Here is a 22792-nt window from a genome sequence, read left to right on the forward strand (position 1 = left end):
TGTAAGCTAAAACTCTTATATTCTAGTAATATTCAATCATTTACCTTAATTTTTGCAACAAATTGTGAAGTCTCTAGCACAATATTTTGATTTATGGTGAATTTATGAAAAAAAAAAACATTTTCCTTACGTCCGCGCGGTAACTCTTCCGAAAAAAAATCAGAAATTTTTTCTTGCGATTGTCGAAATGTTTGCACCATTTAAAAGTAGCCGTTACATAAAGTTTTATATATATGAAAATGTGCGCAATTTTATGTAGAATACAACTAAAAATGATTGAAGGTTGTAGCTTTTCTCTTTTTTGAAATATTTTCATATAAATCACGATAAATAGAAAAAAATTACGTTCGGTCAACTTTGACTCTACCGAAATAGTAAAAAAACGCAATTGTAAGCTAAAACTCTTACAATCTAGTAATATACAGTCATTTATCTTCATTTTGAAACAAATTCGAAGTGTCTAGCACAATATTTAGATTTATGGTGAATTTAAAAAAAAACTTTCTTTCCCTCCGCACGCCGATTCGCGGCCGCAAATCTCCGAAATGTGTACGTCTCATTCTCCTAATATTTGCTCCTTTTCATATTAGGCGTTTTATAGAGTTTCATATATGAAAATTTGCGCAAATTCATGAAGAATACAAACAAAAATATGTGAAGGTTTGTTGAGATTTTCTCATTTTTGCAATAGTTGCATATAAAAAAAATATATATGAAAAATTTCAACATTCGGTCAACTTTAACTCGTCCGAAAATGGTCGAAAACTGCAATTCTAAGCCAAAACTCTTTACAGTATCGTAATATTCAATCATTTTTCTTCATTTTGAAACAAATTGGAAGTCTCTAGAACAATATTCTGAAAAAAAACATTTTTTTTACGTCCGCGTGTTACGAATTCATGCATCATTTTGTGATAATATTTTTTCTGTGTTGCTTTGATAGTTTTACAATGTGTTATATATCAAAATAATCGCAATTTAGTGTATAATACAACAATAAAAAAGTAACTCGTTAGCTTTAACCGTTTTTTTCTTTGCACAGCTCGATTTGAATACAATTAGTAGGTGATGAATTTTTTTTTGTCGCTACCATGTATCGCATTATTTATATATGATAATGATTTTTTTTTCATTCTGATGGTTGGCATACTAAACTTCAGGCAATGACAAAAAAAGGAGCTAAAATGAACTCTTAATCTTGAAAACTAAGCGCGCTGTGATTTTTTTAAAAGATTATTTTTTCCGCTTCCGCGCTCACTCCAAACCTGCCTCGGCATACAGGAGACGTTTTGGTTTTTAGGACTTCGGCGTAAGAGGGTTAATTACAAACCCATGATTTGTGATAGGCTTGCAGACCACTTTCCACTAGTGTGTGTGTCCCAGGGTTGGCGGCCAAGGGCGTAACATTCTCCCCCATCACATCCTTCCTTAGATAAGGGCGTGACAATATATTTGTTTGTTATGCTACTCTTACCGCTTGCGCTGTCTGAGAGTTTACCAGGAAGAAAACTGAAGAGCCTTCACCCTCAGTTTTCTCTCCCAATATTCTTTCCTTCTTCGCCCTCTTTGAGGAGGAGGGGGGAGTTGCTGGTGTTGGCGATTGGCTGACATATTCTCAGGGGTCTCCTCCAGCTTCGAAGGGCAGTACCCTTCAGAACGAGAAATCTCTCCTTTTATTAATTTAATCTTTAATTTCTTCTTCAGGTTGACAGTGTGCAGTCATAGGACATAGTAGTAGATAATTGGATATCTCACTGTTGGTTATCCTAACCTTAGTGAGTCCACCTGTGACACTAGTGTGTGTGTGTGTGTGTTCCCCTCTGCTGTTCCTTCTGTTAGATCACTACTGTTGTCCTGATGACCAGTCAATGGGCAGCTTCTGATTTTTATGGCACTAATACAATTAAGCGCCATAAAACCAGATCACCATTAACCATGCCCGCTGATAACCAGGGACTGCATGTATATGAAATGCTAATGTTATTTATACATTACGAATGTTTTCAGGCCTAAATGCCAGAATTTCCCTTAGTAATATATAAAGTATGTAGTTAGTAATCAATTACGGATAGATTATTTTCACAAAAGTAATCAGTAAACCGAGATTACCAATTCTCCCACCTCCCAAACAACACCAGTTCCCCACTACTACCCCTCCTATATTAGTCATTTGCTCTTGCTTCTGGCTCTATCACTTCCTTCCCATGCCTTTGGCTGTATTGTATTTTGATTATCATGAATTTATCAATGTAACTGAATTATAGGAGGTGGCTACTTGTCCCTTGATTCTCCTAGACAAAGGTCACTGTCCCACTCCCCTGCTTCAGGGGAGAAGACATACTGGAGTTCCAAGGGAGGTCAGGGGGTTACATACAAGTAGTTGCCCCCTCAGCCAAACCTGTTGTCAGTCCCAGGTGTCGACAGACAGCAAGCTGGAAAGGCGTCTTTTCTGGATGTGTGTTAGAGGAGGTGACTATCTAGCCCCTCAGATCCCTTAGACCTAAAGTCACTGTCCTGCTCCTCCGTACCAGAAGAAGACATACTGGTAGTCAAAGGGAGTCTAAGGGGGTTGCCCCCTCTTTCAAACCTGTAGCTTCTCCAAGGTATTGGCAGACATGCCTTATAGGTTTTGACAGAATGCCACTGGAAAGGCATATCTTTACGTGCACAATTGTCGTCCTATTCCAGCGGTTTGTAACCTCGTGGATCATGTTGATGGAGTGATTCTTTGTTCTCTTGACCTCTGAAGAGGTATTCTTCAGTCGATGAAGCCTCATCCCATTGCAGTCATGTTTGTGCGACTCCTCACAGTTGATGTTCGACTCGTGACTCAGCTGATGCGACTAAAGGGTCTGATGGGGGGTTTTCCCCCTTGATTGAACTTGTGATGCGTTTATAGATTTTTGACTGGATGCTACTCGAAAGGTGTCTAGTGAGTGGTGCTCAATGGTCATCGGATTCAAGAAAAGTTACTTATTTTTTCTTAATTAGTATTAATATTGAACACCCTATGCTAGTGCCTAGACAGTCAAAGCATCATAAACAACCTCTTGCTTCCAAGCTTCCAATAGCCAGTCCTCTCCCAGGCATTCAGAGGACTTCGCAGCCTGGTGTGCGACTCTCCCACCCTCTCATATATTCTCTTAAGGGGGGGCCGGCCGGCTAATGCCATTCTTTAAGGACAGGACTTTTGATATTCATCCCACTTAATAAGGTGACTTGGGACATCTCCAAACCGCATATGATTTTCGCCTCTGACCTTCGGTTTTGTGACACCAGGGCGATTTATCCCGAAAAAGGGATTTTGACGTAGGAAAAATCTATTTCTGGGCGAGGAAGCCGTGTCGCCCAGTGAAATATGTCTGCTTTAGCACTATTTCTAGTAAAATATTGCTATAATACCTGAGAACTGCTAAATTGGACATGTCAGAAGCTTCTGACTCGCTCACCTATATAAAAGGTGTCGGTATAAAACTGGGGCGAGTGTTAAACACTACCACAGCAACCCCTCCAATTAGCCTTTTCCTCATCAAAAGACCCTAAATACGGGGAGCCGACCCATAGTCACACCTAGCTACCCCGTTGAAGGCGTCTGTGACGTCATACTTATCGATAGCAATGAAGCTTGGTGCACTGCAAGGGGGGGGAAAAAACCAGGGGGGGATTTCACTGGGCGACACGGCTTCCTCGCCCAGAAATAGATTTTTCCTACGTCAAAATCCCTTTTCTGGGCTCAGCCATGTCGCTCCCGTGAAATTGTACCAGAGAAACACCAAGCTACATCACCCTGAAACGAAATAGAATATTAAATTGTATAAATTAACACCATACACCAAGTCAAATAACAAAGAAATGTGCTGCGGTAGGTAGAATGTTAATAATGCTGGCATAATGGAAAATATTCATAAGACACAAGGACAGTACTATATTGATGTTGTAGCAGGAGACACTGACCTCCCTACAGCTATTGCATGATATTTAAGATCCTCCAAAGACTTAAGGTAATGCTTTGGAAAACCCAGTGCGACTTCCAACCAGTATACTTCTTCAGATCATCAAAGTTCATATATTTGAAGAAATTTACAGAAGTTGTTATAGACCGAATACCACACGCTTTGGGAAAGGACCCTGGGGCTGACTTTCTTGGTAAAATACAAAAACTGCTGCGCAATGCCCTTTAGAGATATGGTATCACCACCGCCCCACATGAAAAGGGGGGGAGGGGGGCCTTCGGAAAAGGTAGATGTTCTAGATAAATAGTCCTTAGGAGTTTTAACAGGACATAAAGAAGGATGTTGCGGAATCGGAACAACCTTCCATGGGGATCACCTTACCAAAGGGTTCTTATTCTTATCCATAAAATATTTATTTGGTGAAAGCAACACGTCACCTGAGGAAAGGAATTCTATATGCCCTTGGCCACTAGATAAAGATGACATCTGCGATGTTCTGGCACCTGAAGCCAGAGTTAATAAAAACAGTGCCTTACGCAAAAGGGTTTGGCAATCACATTTGAAGTTGTCTGTTTTAGAGTCTAACCTGAGAACATCGTTAAGAAACCATGACACTGACGACGGCCTGTGAATAAAGCCGCAGGTGTGCATAAGCCCTTGGGATTGGGGTGGAAACAATAAGACTCAGATAGATTTATACCAACCCCGAGAAGAAAAATCTTTTTCAGAGCTGATTTAGTGGTTGTTATTGTGGCAACTGCAAGCCTTGTTCGAATAAAGTCCTGAAGAATGTTATAGCCACGTTCATTGTCATTACTTTGACATTTGATTCCCTGAGAAATGTAGGCAATTGTTTAACTGCTGAACCATACTGGCGAAGTGTATATTCTCTTTTGTCTGACTCCAAGAACAAAATGTTCTGTGGATCAATGTCCCCTACCCTCCTACCTGCAAACTTCATGAAATCCATAAAGATAGGGTTTTGTGAAGACCTGAGGAATCGAACACAGTCACCGTTTGAACTTGTTGCGACAGCCTCAAGTCCAGGAGAGGGTGAGGACGAAGACCTAGTTCCAGGAGAAGGGGAAACCAATTGTTCTTGGGCCAGTAAGGAGCTATGAGAGCCACCTGACCTTTGAAGGATTTCAACTTGTGCAGCACCTTCAGGAGAAGGTTCACTGGAGGGAATAAATAAACCTCCCTCCACTGGTTCCAACCTATACTCAGGGCGTCCGTAGTGTATGCTAGAGGGTCCATATTTGGGGCTACGTAACAAGGCAGCTTGTGGTTTGCCCCTGTAGCGAACATATCTACTTCCAACCCGGTAACTTTCCTACAAACCCTCTTGAAGGATTCCTGGTCCAGTGACCATTCTGACTCCAGGGGGACTGACCGGGATAGTGCGTCCGCTACTACATTGTGGACTCCTGCCAGATGGGTAGCCGATAGATGCCAGGTGTTCTTGTCAGCTAGAGAAAAAGTTGCTATCACCACGTGGTTCACATGACTTGACTTTGAACCACCTCTGTTTATACCGTGTATCACTACCGCACTGTCGAGAGCCAATCTGATATGAGTCTCCTCCGGAGGACGGAGCTTCATTAAGGTCAGAAACACTGCCATAGCTTCCAGGATGTTGATGTGAAGCTTTTGGAACTGAGGTGACCAAGTTCCCTGAACCTTGTCGTGCTGTGAATAACCTCCCCAACCTGACAGTGATGCGACTGTATGTACCAGTAGGGACGGGGGAGGGAACTGCAACTGTAACTCTTTGGCTAGGTTTTCGGCCATTGCCCTTGGACGTAGACGTTCCTTGGGAATCAGAGGTACCCGGCCGAACTTGTCGCGACACTTGGCATTGGCCTTTAAACGTCAAACTCGATTGATGTCCTTGAGCTTGGCTTTCAACAGAACGTCTGTGGACTGAGGCAAATTGGAGCGAGCCTAGGATCGTCTCCTGATTCCTCGAAGCCTTTTTGCATTTTAAGAATTGGCTTGTTACCTTGGCATCCCCTGCCCTGATGGAATGGAAAGATTGTGTGAATCCAAGCCCAACCCCTGGATACCTAGCCACTGGAACTTGGATTTCTTGGGGCCAATCGGGACTTGGTCCTGTTGATCTTGAAACCTATATATTCCAGGAAAGATATGACCTCGTCCATGGCTTTCATATACTTGTCTTTGGCCATCTCCCAGATTAGCCAGTCGTTTAGGTACGCCACCACCAATAAAACCTGAGACCTTAGCTCCTGCACCACTACCTCCGCCAGTTTCGTGAAAACCCTTGGGGCTATATTCAGCCCGAAGGGCATCACCTTGAAGGAATAGGCTTCTTTCCCTAGTTTGAAGCCCAGGAATGGATGGAAGTGCCGAGCCATCGGGACATGATAATAGGCGTCTGTAAGATCTATAGAGGTGGTGACGCCCCCACGGGAAGTAAGGCTTGTACCTGAGAGATGGTCAGCATTTAGAACTTGTCGCAAGGAATGTACAAGTTTAAACAGGACAAGTCTAAGATCACCCTTCTTTGGTCGGTCCCTTCTTTGGGACACTGAATAGACGACTCTGAAATTTCAAGTTCTTTGTCCCGGAGACTGCTCCCTTCTGGAGAAGGTCCCTGGAGTAATCCATCAACCCTTGGGTTGGATGCTGATAGATGGATACTATGCTTTCGGCTCAGCTGCTGAACCCCCAACGATGTTAAAAGAGATACAGCCTGCCTCCTATTTGAGGAACTTCATTGAGATGATGAGGGTCGGGTTCCTTTTCTGACCATGCACCTCTAGCTCGCCCTTGGGCTCCTGTTCCTCCACGCTGACGAAAGGGGCCTCTAGCCCTGCAACCCTGGTAAAAGGTTGAAATACCCGATTCTCATAGACCGGGTTAAAAGCAGGCGACACTGAATACAGTGGGGGAACCTGTTGGCTAGCCGACGGCGAAAGGAAGACAAATTGATGCTGTTGCCGAGGCTGAGCCTTAGAAGATGAAGGTTGGGGAACTTGCTGAATTAGAACAGCTTGTAGCACAGGATGCTGTTGCGGAACTTGGAAAGGTTGGTACCTTCTTTGACCCTTCCTAGCCCTAAAACTGGAGACTCTAATTTCCTTTTGAAAGAATGCCCCTAACGCAATCTGATGCTTTGATTAAAACATAATGCCTCGTTCTACCTCGTTTACTGCGAAGCTGGGAAGAGATCTGCACCCCAGATTGAGGAAGCCAGAAGCTTGTTGGGTTCGTGCCTGATCATAGCCTCGGATAGAACATGCTTCCTGCCATTTCTCTTAGTAACCGGAAAGCCGTACGAGTCACATTGCATGCTTAAAAGTAACTACTCCGCAATGACCTTAAACAGCGGTTCATGAGCGTACTCCAGAGCCGCCGTCTCCGTCATCACTAGAGAGTTAAGAGACCTTGCAAGACTTGTCCTAGCATCAAATTCGGCTTGGATCAGTGTTCTGACAGAGGCGCTCACTAAACAAGTTGATTGCACAGTTTGGCCTAAGCTTGCCTACCGAGAATGTAGCCGGCAAACTTCCCACAAATTCTCCCTACCTGGAGTAGCAACGATGTGGGATCTGTCTCGCTAAAGCTGGGGCTCCTTCCGAGTCACTGCCTGAAGGGTAAGTCCTGCTACCTTTTATGTAAAAGGTAAGGAGTTCCCGTCATCAGACGTAAAACATCGTGAAAGGGCCTTTAAATGCTGTTACCTTAGTATTTGAGCAGATCCACTTCTAGGCTCCATATCCATACTTGATGAGCCTGATTGCTAGAAAGGATAACAGTCCCCTTGGAGACCTTGTCCTTCCTAATCGAAGCTGCCTCCATAAGCCTAACATAACCTATAAATGGTGGCCATAACCTTTTGGGGAAGAACTCGAAATCCTCGAGTCTACGTGTACCACAACCTTCTGCAGTCAACATCCCGCTAACAAATGGAGCGAAGTTCGCTACCCTCCAAGGATCACCAGGGTGGAACGGAGGGGAGCGGTGGACCCGTCAGGCATGCTCTGACCTTGCACTAAGTTACTAGGAGGTGCCAGAACTGCCTACTCCTGTCTGAGACCTGCAATCAGGGAGTCCTGTGCACCTAAACTTTTCAAAACACCCTTTCAAACCTTGCTGCGACTGAACTGACTAAGCTAGCAAGACCACTGACCTGATTTAAAATATTCGTGTTGAACAGGTCTTTGCCGACTAAAGGGGAACCTTCCAGCCCTCCCTACGGTACCTTATGAGGTATCCGATCTCAAGACGTTGAAGGGATGGGACTTGAGGGCAATGGGAAGAGTTCTCTCCTTAAAGCCTTGGATTTGCAGACTTAGAAAAAAAAAAAAATCTCGGCCTAGGTTTAATATGTGTATGAACCCTCTGGCACCTGCCCAGGCCTTGGCTTTGTGTCTGATTGGCTTTTAAGCAAGGTTTTACCCGAAGGTTTTCTCTTTAATCTAGGAATCACAGAGAAGGAATGCGACCTGGGAGGGGGCAAACCTCCTGTGAAACCCATGAAGGAATTGGGAGTAAAGGGAGAGGAAGAATCAGTCACTCGAGGAAAGACTCCGGTGACCAAACTAGGGCTAGCCTCATTAACAATGTTACCTGTAACCATATCTAGTGTAACGGGCAAAATCCTCACTACTTCAAGTAAGACTACTTCCAAACCAAGGTCCAGCAACTCTGCCTCTTGCTGTTCCATAACTGAATCTTGAATTGATTTGATAATTGGTGCTGCGACTTTTGGGTCAACGTATCTGGCAGGTTTCCTGGCTGGGAAGGCTGCCATATCTTGAGGTAGAATATAAGGCTTAGCTTTCCCTACGTTCTGTCCAAAACCTCCAACCCAGATCTTGAGGGTGGAGAGTGCAGCATGCTTAACAGACTGCTCCGTCTGTAATGCAAGGAATGTGTCAATTTCGAGTAAAATATTTGAACATTATCCTTACATATGTTGATTAATTAATGTAATTTAATTTAAAGAAATTTTTATTATTTATTTTTTTTTTATTTTTATTTATTTATTTATTTTTTATTTATTTATTTATTTATTATTATTATTTTTTTTTTATTTTTTTTTTTACACTAACAAAAGTAGTGTAATATAATTCCATCACAATATGCATAGAACAAGCAGTGCGGTAACTTACCGAACAGGTAACCTGTTGTACAAGGCGTTAGCAGGCAAAGCAGTTTTCGTGATGCCAGACTACGGAACCAGTAAGCAATACTGCGCACGGGGCATGGTTCCGGCAAACATCATGGTTGCACGGATCCTGTAGACCAGCAACCAGACACTGAGTGGCCTGTAAGTGCAATAATATATAAGAACAATTGCACAGACTTATTAGATTATTATGATAATAATGTCATATGCCGGAGCATTCAGGACTGAAATAAATATATATATATAAAATATATATGTATATATATATTATATATTTATGTCCCGGGGACTGTGTAATAATTAAAACAACCCGGAGCTTCTATGACCCGTGGGGTACACGAAGTAACCCGGGACGGCCACATGAACTCCGCAAGTTCCGTGGCAAAAGAAAGGAAAATATATATATATATATTCATATACTTACGTCCCGGGGGACTGTGTAAGAAATAAAACCACCGGAGCTTTATGACCCGGGGTGGGGGGTACACGGAGTAACCCGGGACGGCCACATGAACCCGCAAGTTCCGTGGCAAAAAGAAAAGAAAATAAAAATAAAAAAGAGAACTAAAATAACAAATATCATATCTCGCCTACGGAAGAGTAACTTCCGTAAACATAGCCCTCAACGACTACCGGAAAGAAGCCGGAATCTAATCCGCCTTATGCAGAGAGGGAATGTTTTATGCGGATGGATGTAAGCTCCGGGAGCTGAAAGAAGCAGAGCGCAACAAATCACGGAAGCCAAGGCTGCATACGCAAAGCAATCATCAACTCCGGAGGCGGTCGGCTGAGAAGCGACACCCACTAACCTAAGGTCCTGGAAGGACCCTCTACATCCCCCCCGGCCCCCTCCGCTGATGGGAACGGCTGTCAGCGACAACCGAGGCGAGAGGAGCACCCAACTACTGGGGCCCCACGTGAGGGGGAGGGAGGGTCTGATGGGGTGACGATCATGTGAGCAGCGTACCCTCGCAAATAAAAGATCACGAGGAAACAACGCAGGCATAGCCTATGTAGGCTAACCGACCTAACATCCAACATATACGTAGAGAAAATAAAATCAATTACTTAAAGCTAAAAGAAAATCATGCTTTAACACGGGGGAAATGAAAATAAACTTACGTAAAATATAAAACCGCAATGAAGGCCACTCGATAACGGTTGGCGCAAAAAGGGAAAAAACTACTTGCCTACTGACAAAACGATAAGAAACGGCAAGCTGACGAAAGAAAAAAGGGAAAATTCTTGAATGAAATAAACCAAACTTAAAAATAACAAGGGGGGGGGGGACGGTGGATAAACGGCGAAGCACGAAATAAAGAAACGTGCTCGAATGAAGACCCCTGTGAAAAACATGAAAATAACAAAACATAAACGAAAATAGGATCGACTAAAAACTGCCACCCAAGAAATAAATAAATAAATATAGTACTGAATATCACATGTTACAAGCAGAGAGGTAGACCACTCGAAATCGGTACAATTCAAGGATAAGCCGTAAAGGCGACTTGCCGCCCGGCCCGCTACTTATAAGTGACGCCTAATAAAATCCTAATAAACAGGCAAAACGAAAGGCAAATTCACTCTCTAAATATTGAAAAAGGGCAGAACCAGTACTTAACTTGGGTGAAGAGGTAGATTGACGATCCGTAATCAAGAATAAAAATAAAAGAACAAATAGCTATATTCGAACGTACGAACACGATATGGCTATCGATAAGTATGACGTCACAGACGCCTTCAACGGGGTAGCTAGGTGTGACCTATGGGTCGGCTCCCCGTATTTAGGGTCTTTTGATGAGGAAAAGGCTAATTGGAGGGGTTGCTGTGGTAGTGTTTAACACTCGCCCCAGTTTTATACCGACACCTTTTATATAGGTGAGCGAGTCAGAAGCTTCTGACATGTCCAATTTAGCAGTTCTCTGGTATTATAGCAAAATTTTACTAGAAATAGTGCTAAAGCAGACATATTTCACGGGAGCGACACGGCTGAGCCCAGAAATAACCATTTTTCAAATTCTATCTCCTCCCTTGATATTTAATATTAAGACCTGGGATTACTACCATATATAGACCTGATGTAGACCTCGAATCAAATGAGTTTTTTTTTTTTAAGTCATTTTTTTGCTAGATAGGAAATTTTCATTATGGTAAAATAATAAACCCTATAAAGTTAGAAAACAAAATTTAAAAAAAAAAAAAAAAAAAAAAAAAAAAGACGAAACAAAAATTGGAAAAAAGGGCTTCATTTGATTGTTCTATACCGTCTTTCTGAGTTTTACACCAAATTCCAATGCTATAGCTTTAAAACTAAGTGAGAAGATAGATTTTGAAGGTCAATAACTATAGTTTTGAGATACGGGCGTTCAAAGTTTTTCTTCGTATTTTTATAACGACAATGTTAATAAATAATGATTATTATGAATGTATATTTCTTTTTTGTGTATTAATAAACCCAAACTATTTAATTATCATAATTTAATCATAACTGATGATCCCTTTGCTCATATATCGTAGCTTGGGGCACTGCGTCAGGCAAGACAGGGCACTCCTTCCTACGCAACTCTCTCTCTCTCCTTCACTAACTCTGCTTATTACAGCGAATTTTCTTCTTCTGTATGTTACCTAGATGTTTTCCTAGTATTTTCCGTTTTGGCATGATGAAATTCGAAGTTGTACTCTCTTTTTACAAAGACAATGTTAATAAATCATGATTATTATGAATTTCATATTCCTTTTTGGGAATTAATAAACCAAAACTATGTTATTTATCATAAATTAAGATCCCTTTGCTCAAAGATCGTAGCCTTGGGGACAGTGTGACGTGTGCTTCAGGCAAGACGGGCGCGTTTACTTACTATGCAACCCTTCCTCTCTCTCTTTGTTAACTACGCTAATATCGCATATATTATGATATTCTGTAATCATATTAGAGTGAATTATCTTCATCTATATGTTAGCGAGATGATTTCCTTGTCTTTTCCTCATTGGCATGATGAAATTCTTGCCGAAACATAGATAAGCATATGTAAAAAGCAAGCGAATGTCAGAGGTGAAACTCGAACGTGTAGTCTACTTGATGTCTGTGCTCCTACTTATCATGGTTGAACTTGATACTTCCCTCTGCAACCCACAGAGTCTCTACAGATGCCATTTCTCACAATTTCTTTGACAATAATTATCAAAATTTACGATAACAGAAGAAATGCATTTTCTTGTACGGATGAATGTTTTAGGCTTATTGAGTTATGTTTACTAATTACCCTGTAACTACGAAAGTAAGAGGAATTTTGACAAAATATTTCGTATACATATTCTTAATTGCCATATGAAGCTCCATGAATTTTTTCATGACTGCATTTTTCGCCCTATACCACCTTAAAGATGGAGATACCGACTTGTCATCCACTGAAGAGAAAGTGGATCAAAACTCTCAGCAAAATAGGGTAAAAATAGCGAAAGGAATCTTAAAAAAAAAAAAAAAAAAATCTATAAATGAAAAAAATTTCAACTTAAAAACACTTCATATAATGAAACATAACCTTGTCCCATATAAATAGTTTTTAGATTAATTTTTACACTAAATATAAGCAAAAAAATTGCTCTGAATTATGTTAAATACAGATAAATGAATCCCCATCAGCTGATTTTTCCAAACCAAAAATATATTAACACTATAATAACTGTACAGTGGGCCCCCGTATTGGCGTTCTCCGGATTCACGGACTCACTGATTCGCGGATTTCTCTCTGGACCATATCTACCCATTTATTTGCAGGGATTCGCCCATTCGCAGGATTTTCCGACGAAAATACTCACTTATTAGTGTATTTTGATGTTTATTTTCATGACTAAATACATTTTTATGATACAAAAATGATTTACTAATTTTCAAATATTAATTTTGATTAATACTGTATTAGTAAGTTTAATAAGTTTAAATGATATCACATAATAAAAATAATAATTCTCTCTCTCTCTACTACAAAGATGTATGTTTTTTTTTATGATAAATAAATGATTTACTATTTTCAAATATTAATATTAATTTATACAGCAATAATGTCAATTCATTAAAGAAAATACCATAGTGAATTAGTAAGATTTTAGCTTATAAATTTAAAAAATTATGGAAGAATGAAGGAAATCCCAGTCTTCTTTCTCTAACTCCAGGTACTAAAACTGTCAGATATATCATGTTATGTGACAGGAGGGGGAGGAGCTGTTGTGTTGTTGCCATCAAGTGCTCAGGAAATTTCCCTCTCTCTCTCTCTCTCTCCAGAAACCAGTTATTGGTCTGAGACTCAAGATTTTTTATAGTACTTGTACTATGTTTTTAATACTTTCAAATAATAATAATAATAATAATAACTGTAATTACACAATTCATATTATGTGATAGTATTTTAAAGAAATACAATACTAATCTATCCATGTCACTTTTAATTAAGGATAACTCTCTCTCTCTCTTTTGCCACACAAGATAATAATGTCATAGTGGTAACTCCCTCCCTCTCTTTCGCGGGAAGCGTTATAAGTATTTTTTTTTGAGAGAACAGAGAGATAAACTCTCTCTCTCTCTCTTTTACCGAGATGAAAGAATTTGTATGGTACTACTATGTAAAATGTTTTTTGATAATTTCAGTTATTTAATAATAATAATAATAATAAAACTGTACTTACAAAATTCATAATGGTAGTATTTTAAAAAGATGAAAATGACCTTTCCATTTCACTTGTAAGGATAACTCCTCTTTCTTAATGAGATGAGAGAATTTTTATGGTAGATGCATGTGTTTATTATATTTTCAAATAATAATAATAATAGAAGTAGTAATAATACGATAACTAATTTCAAATTAAAATTAATCCCTTCGTCTTTTTTTTGTATCAATTTCCCTACCTTTTTGTAACTCCAGTGACGCTCGGAGCTGGGAAAGTAACAATGCCATACAATGGTCAACAAATTTAATGGTTTTTATGTAATATATCTCTCTCTCTTTCTCTCTCTCTCTCTCTCTCTCTCTCTCTCTTACTGAGATGAGATCATTTTCATGGACATGTATGTAATAAGTTTATCATTAATATTTTCCAATAATACTATAACTGTAATTACAAAATTCATATGTGAGTATTTTAAATACAATAATCATTCCATTTTATGGAGGAGTTATGAAGTTCCATTTGACAACGTCTGTGAGAGAGAGAGAGAGAGAGAGAGAGAGAGAGAGAGAGAGAGAGAGAGGGTGTAATTGCTGTATGGATAGTTAATGACTGAATTGGTTGTTGGTGGGTTCTGGGCTGTCTGCTGGTGCTGGTAGAGATGAGAGTTCTTTGTTTTTATTTTGAGTCAGTCTTTAGTAAGAACTGGTGAGGATTATTAGTGACGGCAGCGGTCTTTGAAGGCATTGGGAGTTTGTTGAGTTTTGTGTGTTTTTGTTTGTTATTGTGACTGTTAGGTAAGTGTTGTTTGATTAGAGTTGTTGTGCCTGTGCTGTTGTGATTTTTGTGTTTGTGCAGTGATCTTTTGTTGTGATATGTGAGGTTGTGTTTCTTGGTTGGTGGTTGTGTTCTTTGGTTGTTGTTGTGCAGTGGTCTTTTGTTGTTTTGTTGTTAGGTTGTGGTTGTGTTTCTTGTTTGTTGTTGAGTTGTGGGTTGTGGTCTTTGGATGTTGTTGTTGGTTTGTGGTTGCGTTCCTGTTTTGTTGCTGTGTTCCTTTTTTTTGTTGTGTTGTTTTGGTTGTGGGTTGTGGTCTGGGTTGTGGTTGGTATCTCTGCGACCTCGACGGCAGACAGCACAGGATAGCCGGGAGTATCTGGAGTGTTGGTAAGTACGTGTGTTTTGTGTTGTTTTTGTTTTTGTTGCTATAGGTCAATTGTCCTGCGTATATTTGTTGTGTATAGAAGAAAGTGTGACTGAGGGTGGGTTTGGCAGCTGGATCGATTAGGTATATGTGGGGGGGATTCTGCAGCTTGTTTTTTCCTAGCTTGTGATTCCGCCACAATTTCACTCTTTTAAATACTGTAAGGACAACTCTCTCTCTCTCACAAGGTACTTTTTTACTTTGCTTCCACAAGGTTTTTTTTTTTTACTTATTGTCATAGTGGTAACTGTCTCTCTTGGCTGCAAGTGATATAAGTACGTATGTAAGTATATACCTTTAAGGGTACTAATGTTTAGGATTACTTTGAAATTATATTAATACAATTTCTAAGATTAATACAGTAACATGATAATAATTCAAGGTAAATTTGATGCAGGAAGTTACATAAGGCATACATTTGGTGTTTCTATTTCTTCCTTCTTTTATCTCTCTCGCTTTCAGCAAAAGAATTGATTGACAGACAAACATAATTGTTCTGTCCTCTCTTTCTCTATTCTCTGGAGAAATATATGTATTTATGGGAGGGGAAAAAAGTGTTGCCTACAGATGTTCATTTCAATGTATTGAAATCGTAAGGAGTTATTCTCTCTCTCTGCTATTGGCTGTTTATATATTTCTAATGGTAAAATGTTTAAGATGACTTTAAAATGATGATAATAATATCAATTCAATGGTATATTTGATGTAGGATAATACTATAAGTAGACATTTGGTATTTGAACTTTCAAGATAGGCAGATATAGGTATTTTTAGAGGAGAGTTCTAACTATTTGTGGGTTTGAGCTATTCGCTTGGGTGTCGTGTACACATCTCCCGCAAATACGGGGGGAACACTGTAATTACAAAATTCATATGAGAGTATTTTAGAGAAATGCAATAATCTTTCCATTTCACTCTTTTAAATACTGTAAGCATAATCTCTCTCGTCTCTCTCTCTTCTTCTCTCCTCTTCCACTCTCTCGCTCTCTCTCTCTCTCCTCTCCTCTCCTCTCTCTCTCCACAAGATACGTATCTTGGCTGCAAGTGTTAGAAGTAAATGTGTAATGTTTAAGATGACTTTGAAATTATATTATTAATATAGTCTCAAAGATTAATACAGTAATATGATAATAATTTAAGGTAAATAAATTTGATGTAGGATGTTACATATGGTATACATTTGGTGTTGTAATTTTGTCCTTTTTTATCTGTGTGTGTGTGTGTGTGTGTGTGTGTGTGTGTGTGTGTGTGTGTGTGTGTGTGTGTGTGTGTGTGTGTGTGTGTGTGTGTGTGTGTGTGGAGAGAGAGAGAGAGAGAGAGAGAGAGAGAAGTTGACAGATACTTGTTGTTCAGCCCTCTCTAGAGATTAATTTGCATTAAATAGAAGCAAGAAAATATCTCAATTTAAATTGAGTTAAATATGGCAAAAATATAAGCTTACCTCCGTCAGGTGATTTTTCCAACCAAATCATGATTGGTTTGTATTTTTTAATAGAATAGTAATATAAGAATACATACAGTATTATTGGATACAGTAAAGTAAAGGATAACTTGTTAAAAAAGCCAAGGAAAAGATGCACATCCATCAAGTTTGTATTTTGAGGCGGTCTCTGCAGTTAGAGTAAGCCACCAATAACCAGACAACGGTGCTATAAACCCTACAGAGGGTAAAACCCAGTTATGAATATTGAACAAGCACTGTAAAACGAATGGTAATGGGGGCTGCCTGTATATAATTACTGGGTAAGTCTCATATACAAAAATTATATTTTTATAGTAAAATAAGGTTTTATATATCTTTTTAAAATAGTTTTTTGTATATACTTACCCAGTAATTATAAGATCAGAGCCCACCCGCCTTCCTTCTGATGGAAATTATGCATGAAACAGAATGAAGTGCCTTCCTCTTTTACTTCTCAGTTTTCCTGCTAGCATGCTTGCTCAGATCAAGTCCTTTGTGAGGGTACTAAAAGCCAAGCCCTGCTGCCAGAGCTTTTTCAGTAATTGGCTCATCAAGACTGTAGACAAGATCACTCCTCTATGCCACCTTTAGTGAAATGTCTACTAGTGTCTTAGAAATTTGCATTTACCACAAGAAATCAAGGGTTTTCTTACTCACTTTGGCTTGCTCCTCTCAAACATCAGAAAGTGGGAGATCAATGTTCTTATGCAAAGAAATATAAATAAATGTCATCCAAAGAATGGCAACCTCAAGATTCCCAATGGTTCAAACTACATGAATTCTCCAAGTTTACTTATACTAAATGAAGAAAATGAAGTTATTGCCTCCCAACTGTAAAGAGACACCCTCATACAAGATTGCTATTAGCAAAGACTATTTCAATTGCCAAGTCATATGGGGTTTAAACTTAATACATACAATCTGGCAAAAGTCTTTATGTATTCACATTGAATGGTTTGAATTCAAACTGCCCTTTTATTGTCTCTTTTACAATACAGATGGTCCTGAAAACTAACCACCAAATGAAGGTCAGTAATTATCACTCAAGGAAATAAGTTCAAATTATGAATAAAAAGAAACTTCCCTCAAACAGATATTGAATAGGTTTTTTGCTTAATTGTAAAAAATTCAATGTCTTTCAGGAAAGTAAATTTCTAGCCAATGTAATTTTCTAACCATCCATTACTTTGCAACAAAGCAATAATTTCTCAGAGTTGATAATCACACAAGTAGCCATCTCCAAACAAGCTCTTTAAAATTTCTGACAATAGCAATAAGTAAAAGTTTATTACAATACAGTTGAAAAAGTATAAAATTTATTTGTACATTTGCAAATTTCACTTGACTGAAGTAACAAAAAACTTCACTCCCCAAGAAAAGTCTGTAGAAGTTCATTCTTCTTCCGCTCAACAAGTGCTGCTTCAATATCAGCCTGTGTTGGAATATTGGGTACATGAGCCATAAATCTCTGGACTTCTGAACGTTCATCAGTTTCGTCTAACATTATCTGAAAATTATGAAGAAAGGTTTACATACTGTAAATGTTAATTATTTCAATGTAAGAGTATTAGTGAGATGTACAGTCTATTGCACTTATACAGAACATCAAAACTGATACAATAAAGCATTTTAAATTAACAATTTTGGTTTTGAAAAAGAACTAAGATTTTGTCTTAATTATAAGTAGGGTATTTCACTTACATATATATAAATATTTTATACAATTAAGAAAAAAAGGCTTTGACCTTGACCTTCAGATACTCAATACGTGCATTCGGAAGTATCAGCAGCTAAAATCTTTTATATAAGTAACTTACCAAGTAATTACATAGCTGATTCCACATTGACAGATGAGATACATGAACTATTCTACCCCAGATCATTAGATAAAGTAATGAACTTGTGAACAGAAAATTTGCTAGCATTGGGACAATGCTTGTCATTTCTTTACCTGATAAGAGAGTTACTGCAGGAAGATAGTGCCTCTGGTTGGCGCTCATCTTACTCTGCTACGTCAGTGGGAACTTTGTAGCGAAGGGCAACTCTGAACGCTACCAAAGCATATAAAGATGCCCCTGCCCAGGGCACAGTACCAATACAAGAAAACCAGAAAAACAACAGTGTTACCTACACCATAAATTTAAAAAAACTTCACCGCCCAACTATTAAAATAAACTGGTGGTTATCTTAGTACATCATACCTCCAGACTCCCCTATAACTCAACACCTTGATTCAAAGCAAAGAAAGGATGGAATGGATTCTTCCTGTTTCCTCTCCCAACACCATGCCAGCCACTGATAAAGGACCTAAGGTACTTCACTCTACATATAGTTTCCACTTCTCTTAAATAGTAGGAGGCAAATACTACTGATTTACAACTCCAGTCTGTTGCCTGAAGAATGTCCAACAGAGAAATGTTATATTTAAAAGCTATGAACATGGAAAATGCCCTGATTTCATGTGCTTTAACCTTCAGAGTAGGAAGAAGTTCTTCTCCTACCTGAGACTGTGCCTCTCTCATGAGGTCTCTTAAGAAGGACAGAGGATTGTTCAAAAGGGGGAGATAGAGGTCTTTGACCGAAATCCATTAGTTACCGAAAGGATCTCTTATCTTTTCTGTCCTATGAAGATAAAACCTCTTACCATGCAAAGAACTCTCTTCCTCCTCCTCTGATCCTACTACCTCTGCCAAACTCTTGAAAGTAAAAGAATGAGGCCAGGGCTTAGCGGAATTCTTGTTTTTCACGAGAAAACCTAGAGTTAATGATAATGAATATATCTCATTTCCTCTAGAGAACCTGATCCACTTGTCCATTGCCTGCATTTCACTGACCCTTTTAGCTGTAGCTAAGGCTACCAGAAAGAGGGTCTTTTTAGTCAGATTCCTGAAAGAGGCATCATTGAGAGGGTCAAAAGGAGGACCAAAAAGTTATTTTAGTACTACATCTAAGTTCCAGGATACTGGTTCTGTACTCTTCTGCTTGCCTGTATCAAAAGATTTAAGAGTTTCTAAGAGACAAAAAGAAATCTGCAATCTGTCAGTTGTCCTTGAGGAAGAGATGCCATTCTCTCTGCACTAATTGGGGTAGATGGACCACTTGTTTTGGTAGACAATAGAGTAAGACCTTTGTCTGAACTCTGAAATAGCTTTTGCAGTTGCCCCCAAAAAACCTTTAGCTCTGAGGAGTCTCATGACAGTTTGTATCCTGTAATGCATTTCTCCCTGCTTGCTGATGTATGACAGGGCAATGGTGGTGTCGGAATAAACTGCTATGATTTTGTTGTACACTTCTGAGGTAAAAGTTTGTACTCGTGTAAGTGAATTGCTTTAAATTCCTTCAAGTTATATGCCTTTTCTTTTGCTTATGCGACCATGTCCCGGAGACCTTGACTCCTAGGAGAGTGCTCCAGCCTAAGTCCGATGTGTTGGCATAGAAGCTCAGGTCGGGGCTTTGAGGGAATAGAGACTAACCCTCTAGTAACATGTCTTCTGACCTCCACCAAAACAGGTGTCTTGATATTCTCAGTTACCAAGAATATGAATGACTGGATGACTCCCTGTCCCGGCTGGGCCTGAGATAGAACTGCAGAACTCTCGTGAAGTTTTGTCAGTGAGACAGACTGTTCTATCGAGGCCAAAGTCCCGAGGAAGCTTATCCACCTGTCGGCCAAGCAGGTTTGTAGTGAGAGAAAATTGTTGTGCAGAGTTTGTGTTCTCTTACCTGCTTCTGTTTTTATCTTTGTCTGCAATCTGGTTCTATGTTTTTTGTCTTTATTATTCTTCTTAATTGGTAGTTCTGGATTAGTAGTATCAAGTGAGATGAATGGCAGAGTTTTCTTTCTTTACTAATGCAAATAAATAAAAGTATACAGTTACACAAGTTACAACTTAAGATTTAAAAAAATCTAGGTATTCTGGTTTGGACCAATATAACGTTCTGGAAAGGTATTGTTCTTTACTGTATGATGGCGGTTGGCTCTCTCTGCTCTGCTTCTGCCGCTTTGCAATCAACTACCCTTACGATTATCTTGGCTCAACCCCCTAAGGCAGTGCATGTTCCAGGTCTTCGCCCAAACGGGGTCAAGATTAGTGAAGCTGACTCTCTTATCTTACCCCATCCCCTTTTTGGTGGGGTTAACATGTTACCTCCTCTTCAAGGCAGAGCTTGCTAAATTAACATGCTAATACCTCCTCTTGATGGTGAAGCTTCCCAATCAACGGAAGCAGAGTGAGTTAGGTGAGAGGTCACAGGTCAACAAGTTTTATGGCGGTCTTAAGATTTCTATTGCGACAGTGTTTTGGCTGTTGCTGCTTTCCCGTCTTGCCAATGTCCTGTGACTAAACATTTGTTCCGTCTATGCCTCGATGACTAAATCTGACTCACATACACCAAGGCTCAATTCTCTCTTTATTTTCACTGTACTCAGATTATTCTCTCTCTTAAATGTTTTTATGCTACCCTATCTAATATTATTTCTCATGGCTATTATCTACCATTCGTAGACAGGACTCCACTCTCTTGGGGGATGGAAAAGCCCGAAAAAGATGAGAGTTCAGAGTCATCCCCAAATAAACTAGTATCTCCTACAACAAAACCAGCTGGAACTTTTGATAGTTTATCAACAATCCTAAATCTTGTGTTAAAAAAAAAATTCTTCAAGTCCTCCACACATTGTTCCCTCATTGGTGAATGAAGTAGCCAATTGTCCAAGTAGTGCGATGTTGATCCCCATTAGATGAAAAATGAATTTTTGGTAGGCAATCCCCAGTTATCGGTGATGTGGTTTTATGGCACTAGTCTGTAATTTTCAGTGCCATAATGCACTGATTTCCTGTTACTGGTGTCAAAATTCAGTAGTCAGCACCATAGATTTTCACTTATCAGGTCATCGGAATAGAACCCCCACCAATAACTGGGGACTGCCTGTATACTTCCTTAAGTCTGGATGTAAGGGGACATGGAAGTAAGCATCCATCATGTCTACCAAAACCATCCAGTCTCCTTGATGAATTGACAAGAGAATGGAACAATTCATCTCCATACGCAACTCTGTCTTTTGGACATATAAACATTCAGTTAGCTTACATCCAAGACCGAAACATTCAGTTTGCTTACATCCAAGACCAGTCCTTGTCCCCATGATGACTTGGGGATTACAAAAATGAGATTGTAAAAACCTTCTGCATTCACATCTGTGACTACTTTGCTGCCCTCTTCTCGGGGAGGGAGTGTACTTCATCTGCAAGGGCCGAAAACCTCTTTAAGCCTAGTAGGCAGTCAAGACGGGCTTCTTGGCTAAGGGAGGTCCTTCTAGAAATGGGATTTAGTAGCCAAACTTCAGGACTTTTATAACCCATTGTTTTACCACTCTCTTGCTCCAATTTTCCCCAGAAAGCTGGAGCCTGGCACCTACTGGGACACAGAAGACTGTCTTCATTTCCTGGAAGAAGGCTTGGCTGAGGATCTTATCAGCATGGGAGCTAAATTGTACATTAGTTCTTGGTCTCAGCTGAGATCTTTGCCTACTCCCACAAAAGGAAAAGGGCTGCAGTGTAGAGGACGACTTGACGTTGGGAGGAGGAGGCTCCTTAGTGTGTCTCGTAGACTGCGCCAACAGATCCTGAGTGAACTTTGCAACTTAACACAGTTGCAATCTGACTACTGATTGAAGGAACAATAAATCCCAAACTAAGGGAGAGAAAAGAGTGCAGACTTCTGGGCTGTGGTTAGTGCCTTCGTGGTGTAACCAGAGTTCCCTCTTTTTTTCAAAACCCCCATGGTGTAGATGGAAGCCAACTCTCAAGAAGTGTCTCTTATTCCTTTGTCTGTACAAGAGAACATGCCTAAGAAATCAGAACAGGCATCTGTCGGTAAGGAAGGACATTCCTGAATCTTCTTGGCCGGTGTGCCTTCCGAAAAAACTAACCACTTCAAAAATCTTGAATAAGGTCATGTTCAGCTGTTCTAAAGGAAGTGGTCAGGTTTGACTGGAGAGAACATAATTTTGGCTGCTGGAAACTGACCTACAGGCTGAGTCAATAAGACTAAAGAAGTCCCCTTGGGAGGAGGCAGCCACACAAACCCAGGGAAGGAGCTTGTCTGGTAGCGTAATACAAATATCCCCTGCTCAGTACACAAGATGACGGATAATTAAAGCAAGCTTTCCCTTTCTCCCTCTTGTCTGAAAGCAAAGTCTCAACCTCGCTCGGTGTCTTCCTTGCAGAGGTAGACAGGACCAGTTGCAATGATCTGGACAATTCAGACAAGTTTACTAATCTGAGAATTAGACGCATGAGAAGGGGCAGCCAGAGAGATAAAAGCAGCTTTGAGACAACCCTAGAGACCCACTTCCT

At 39.8% G+C, this 22792-nt stretch overlaps 2 protein-coding genes across 4 annotated transcripts in view; one reads left to right on the forward strand and one right to left on the reverse strand.

The window, feature by feature from the left end:
• The window catches only part of LOC135221673 (uncharacterized), a 159512-nt gene that overhangs the window by 134500 nt on the left and 2220 nt on the right, over positions 1 to 22792 (forward strand). The gene's annotated exons all lie outside the window — the stretch shown is intronic.
• The window catches only part of LOC135221672 (pre-mRNA-splicing factor ISY1 homolog), a 214129-nt gene continuing 208734 nt past the window's right edge, over positions 17398 to 22792 (reverse strand). The window contains exon 7 of the mRNA XM_064259392.1: positions 17398 to 17943. Within this exon, the coding sequence (XP_064115462.1) occupies positions 17800 to 17943 (144 nt within the window). The 3' untranslated portion in view covers positions 17398 to 17799. The remainder of the gene's footprint in view (positions 17944 to 22792) is intronic.

The sequence above is a fragment of the Macrobrachium nipponense genome, chromosome 3 (genome assembly GCF_015104395.2).
Source record: "Macrobrachium nipponense isolate FS-2020 chromosome 3, ASM1510439v2, whole genome shotgun sequence".
NCBI lineage: Eukaryota > Metazoa > Arthropoda > Malacostraca > Decapoda > Palaemonidae > Macrobrachium > Macrobrachium nipponense.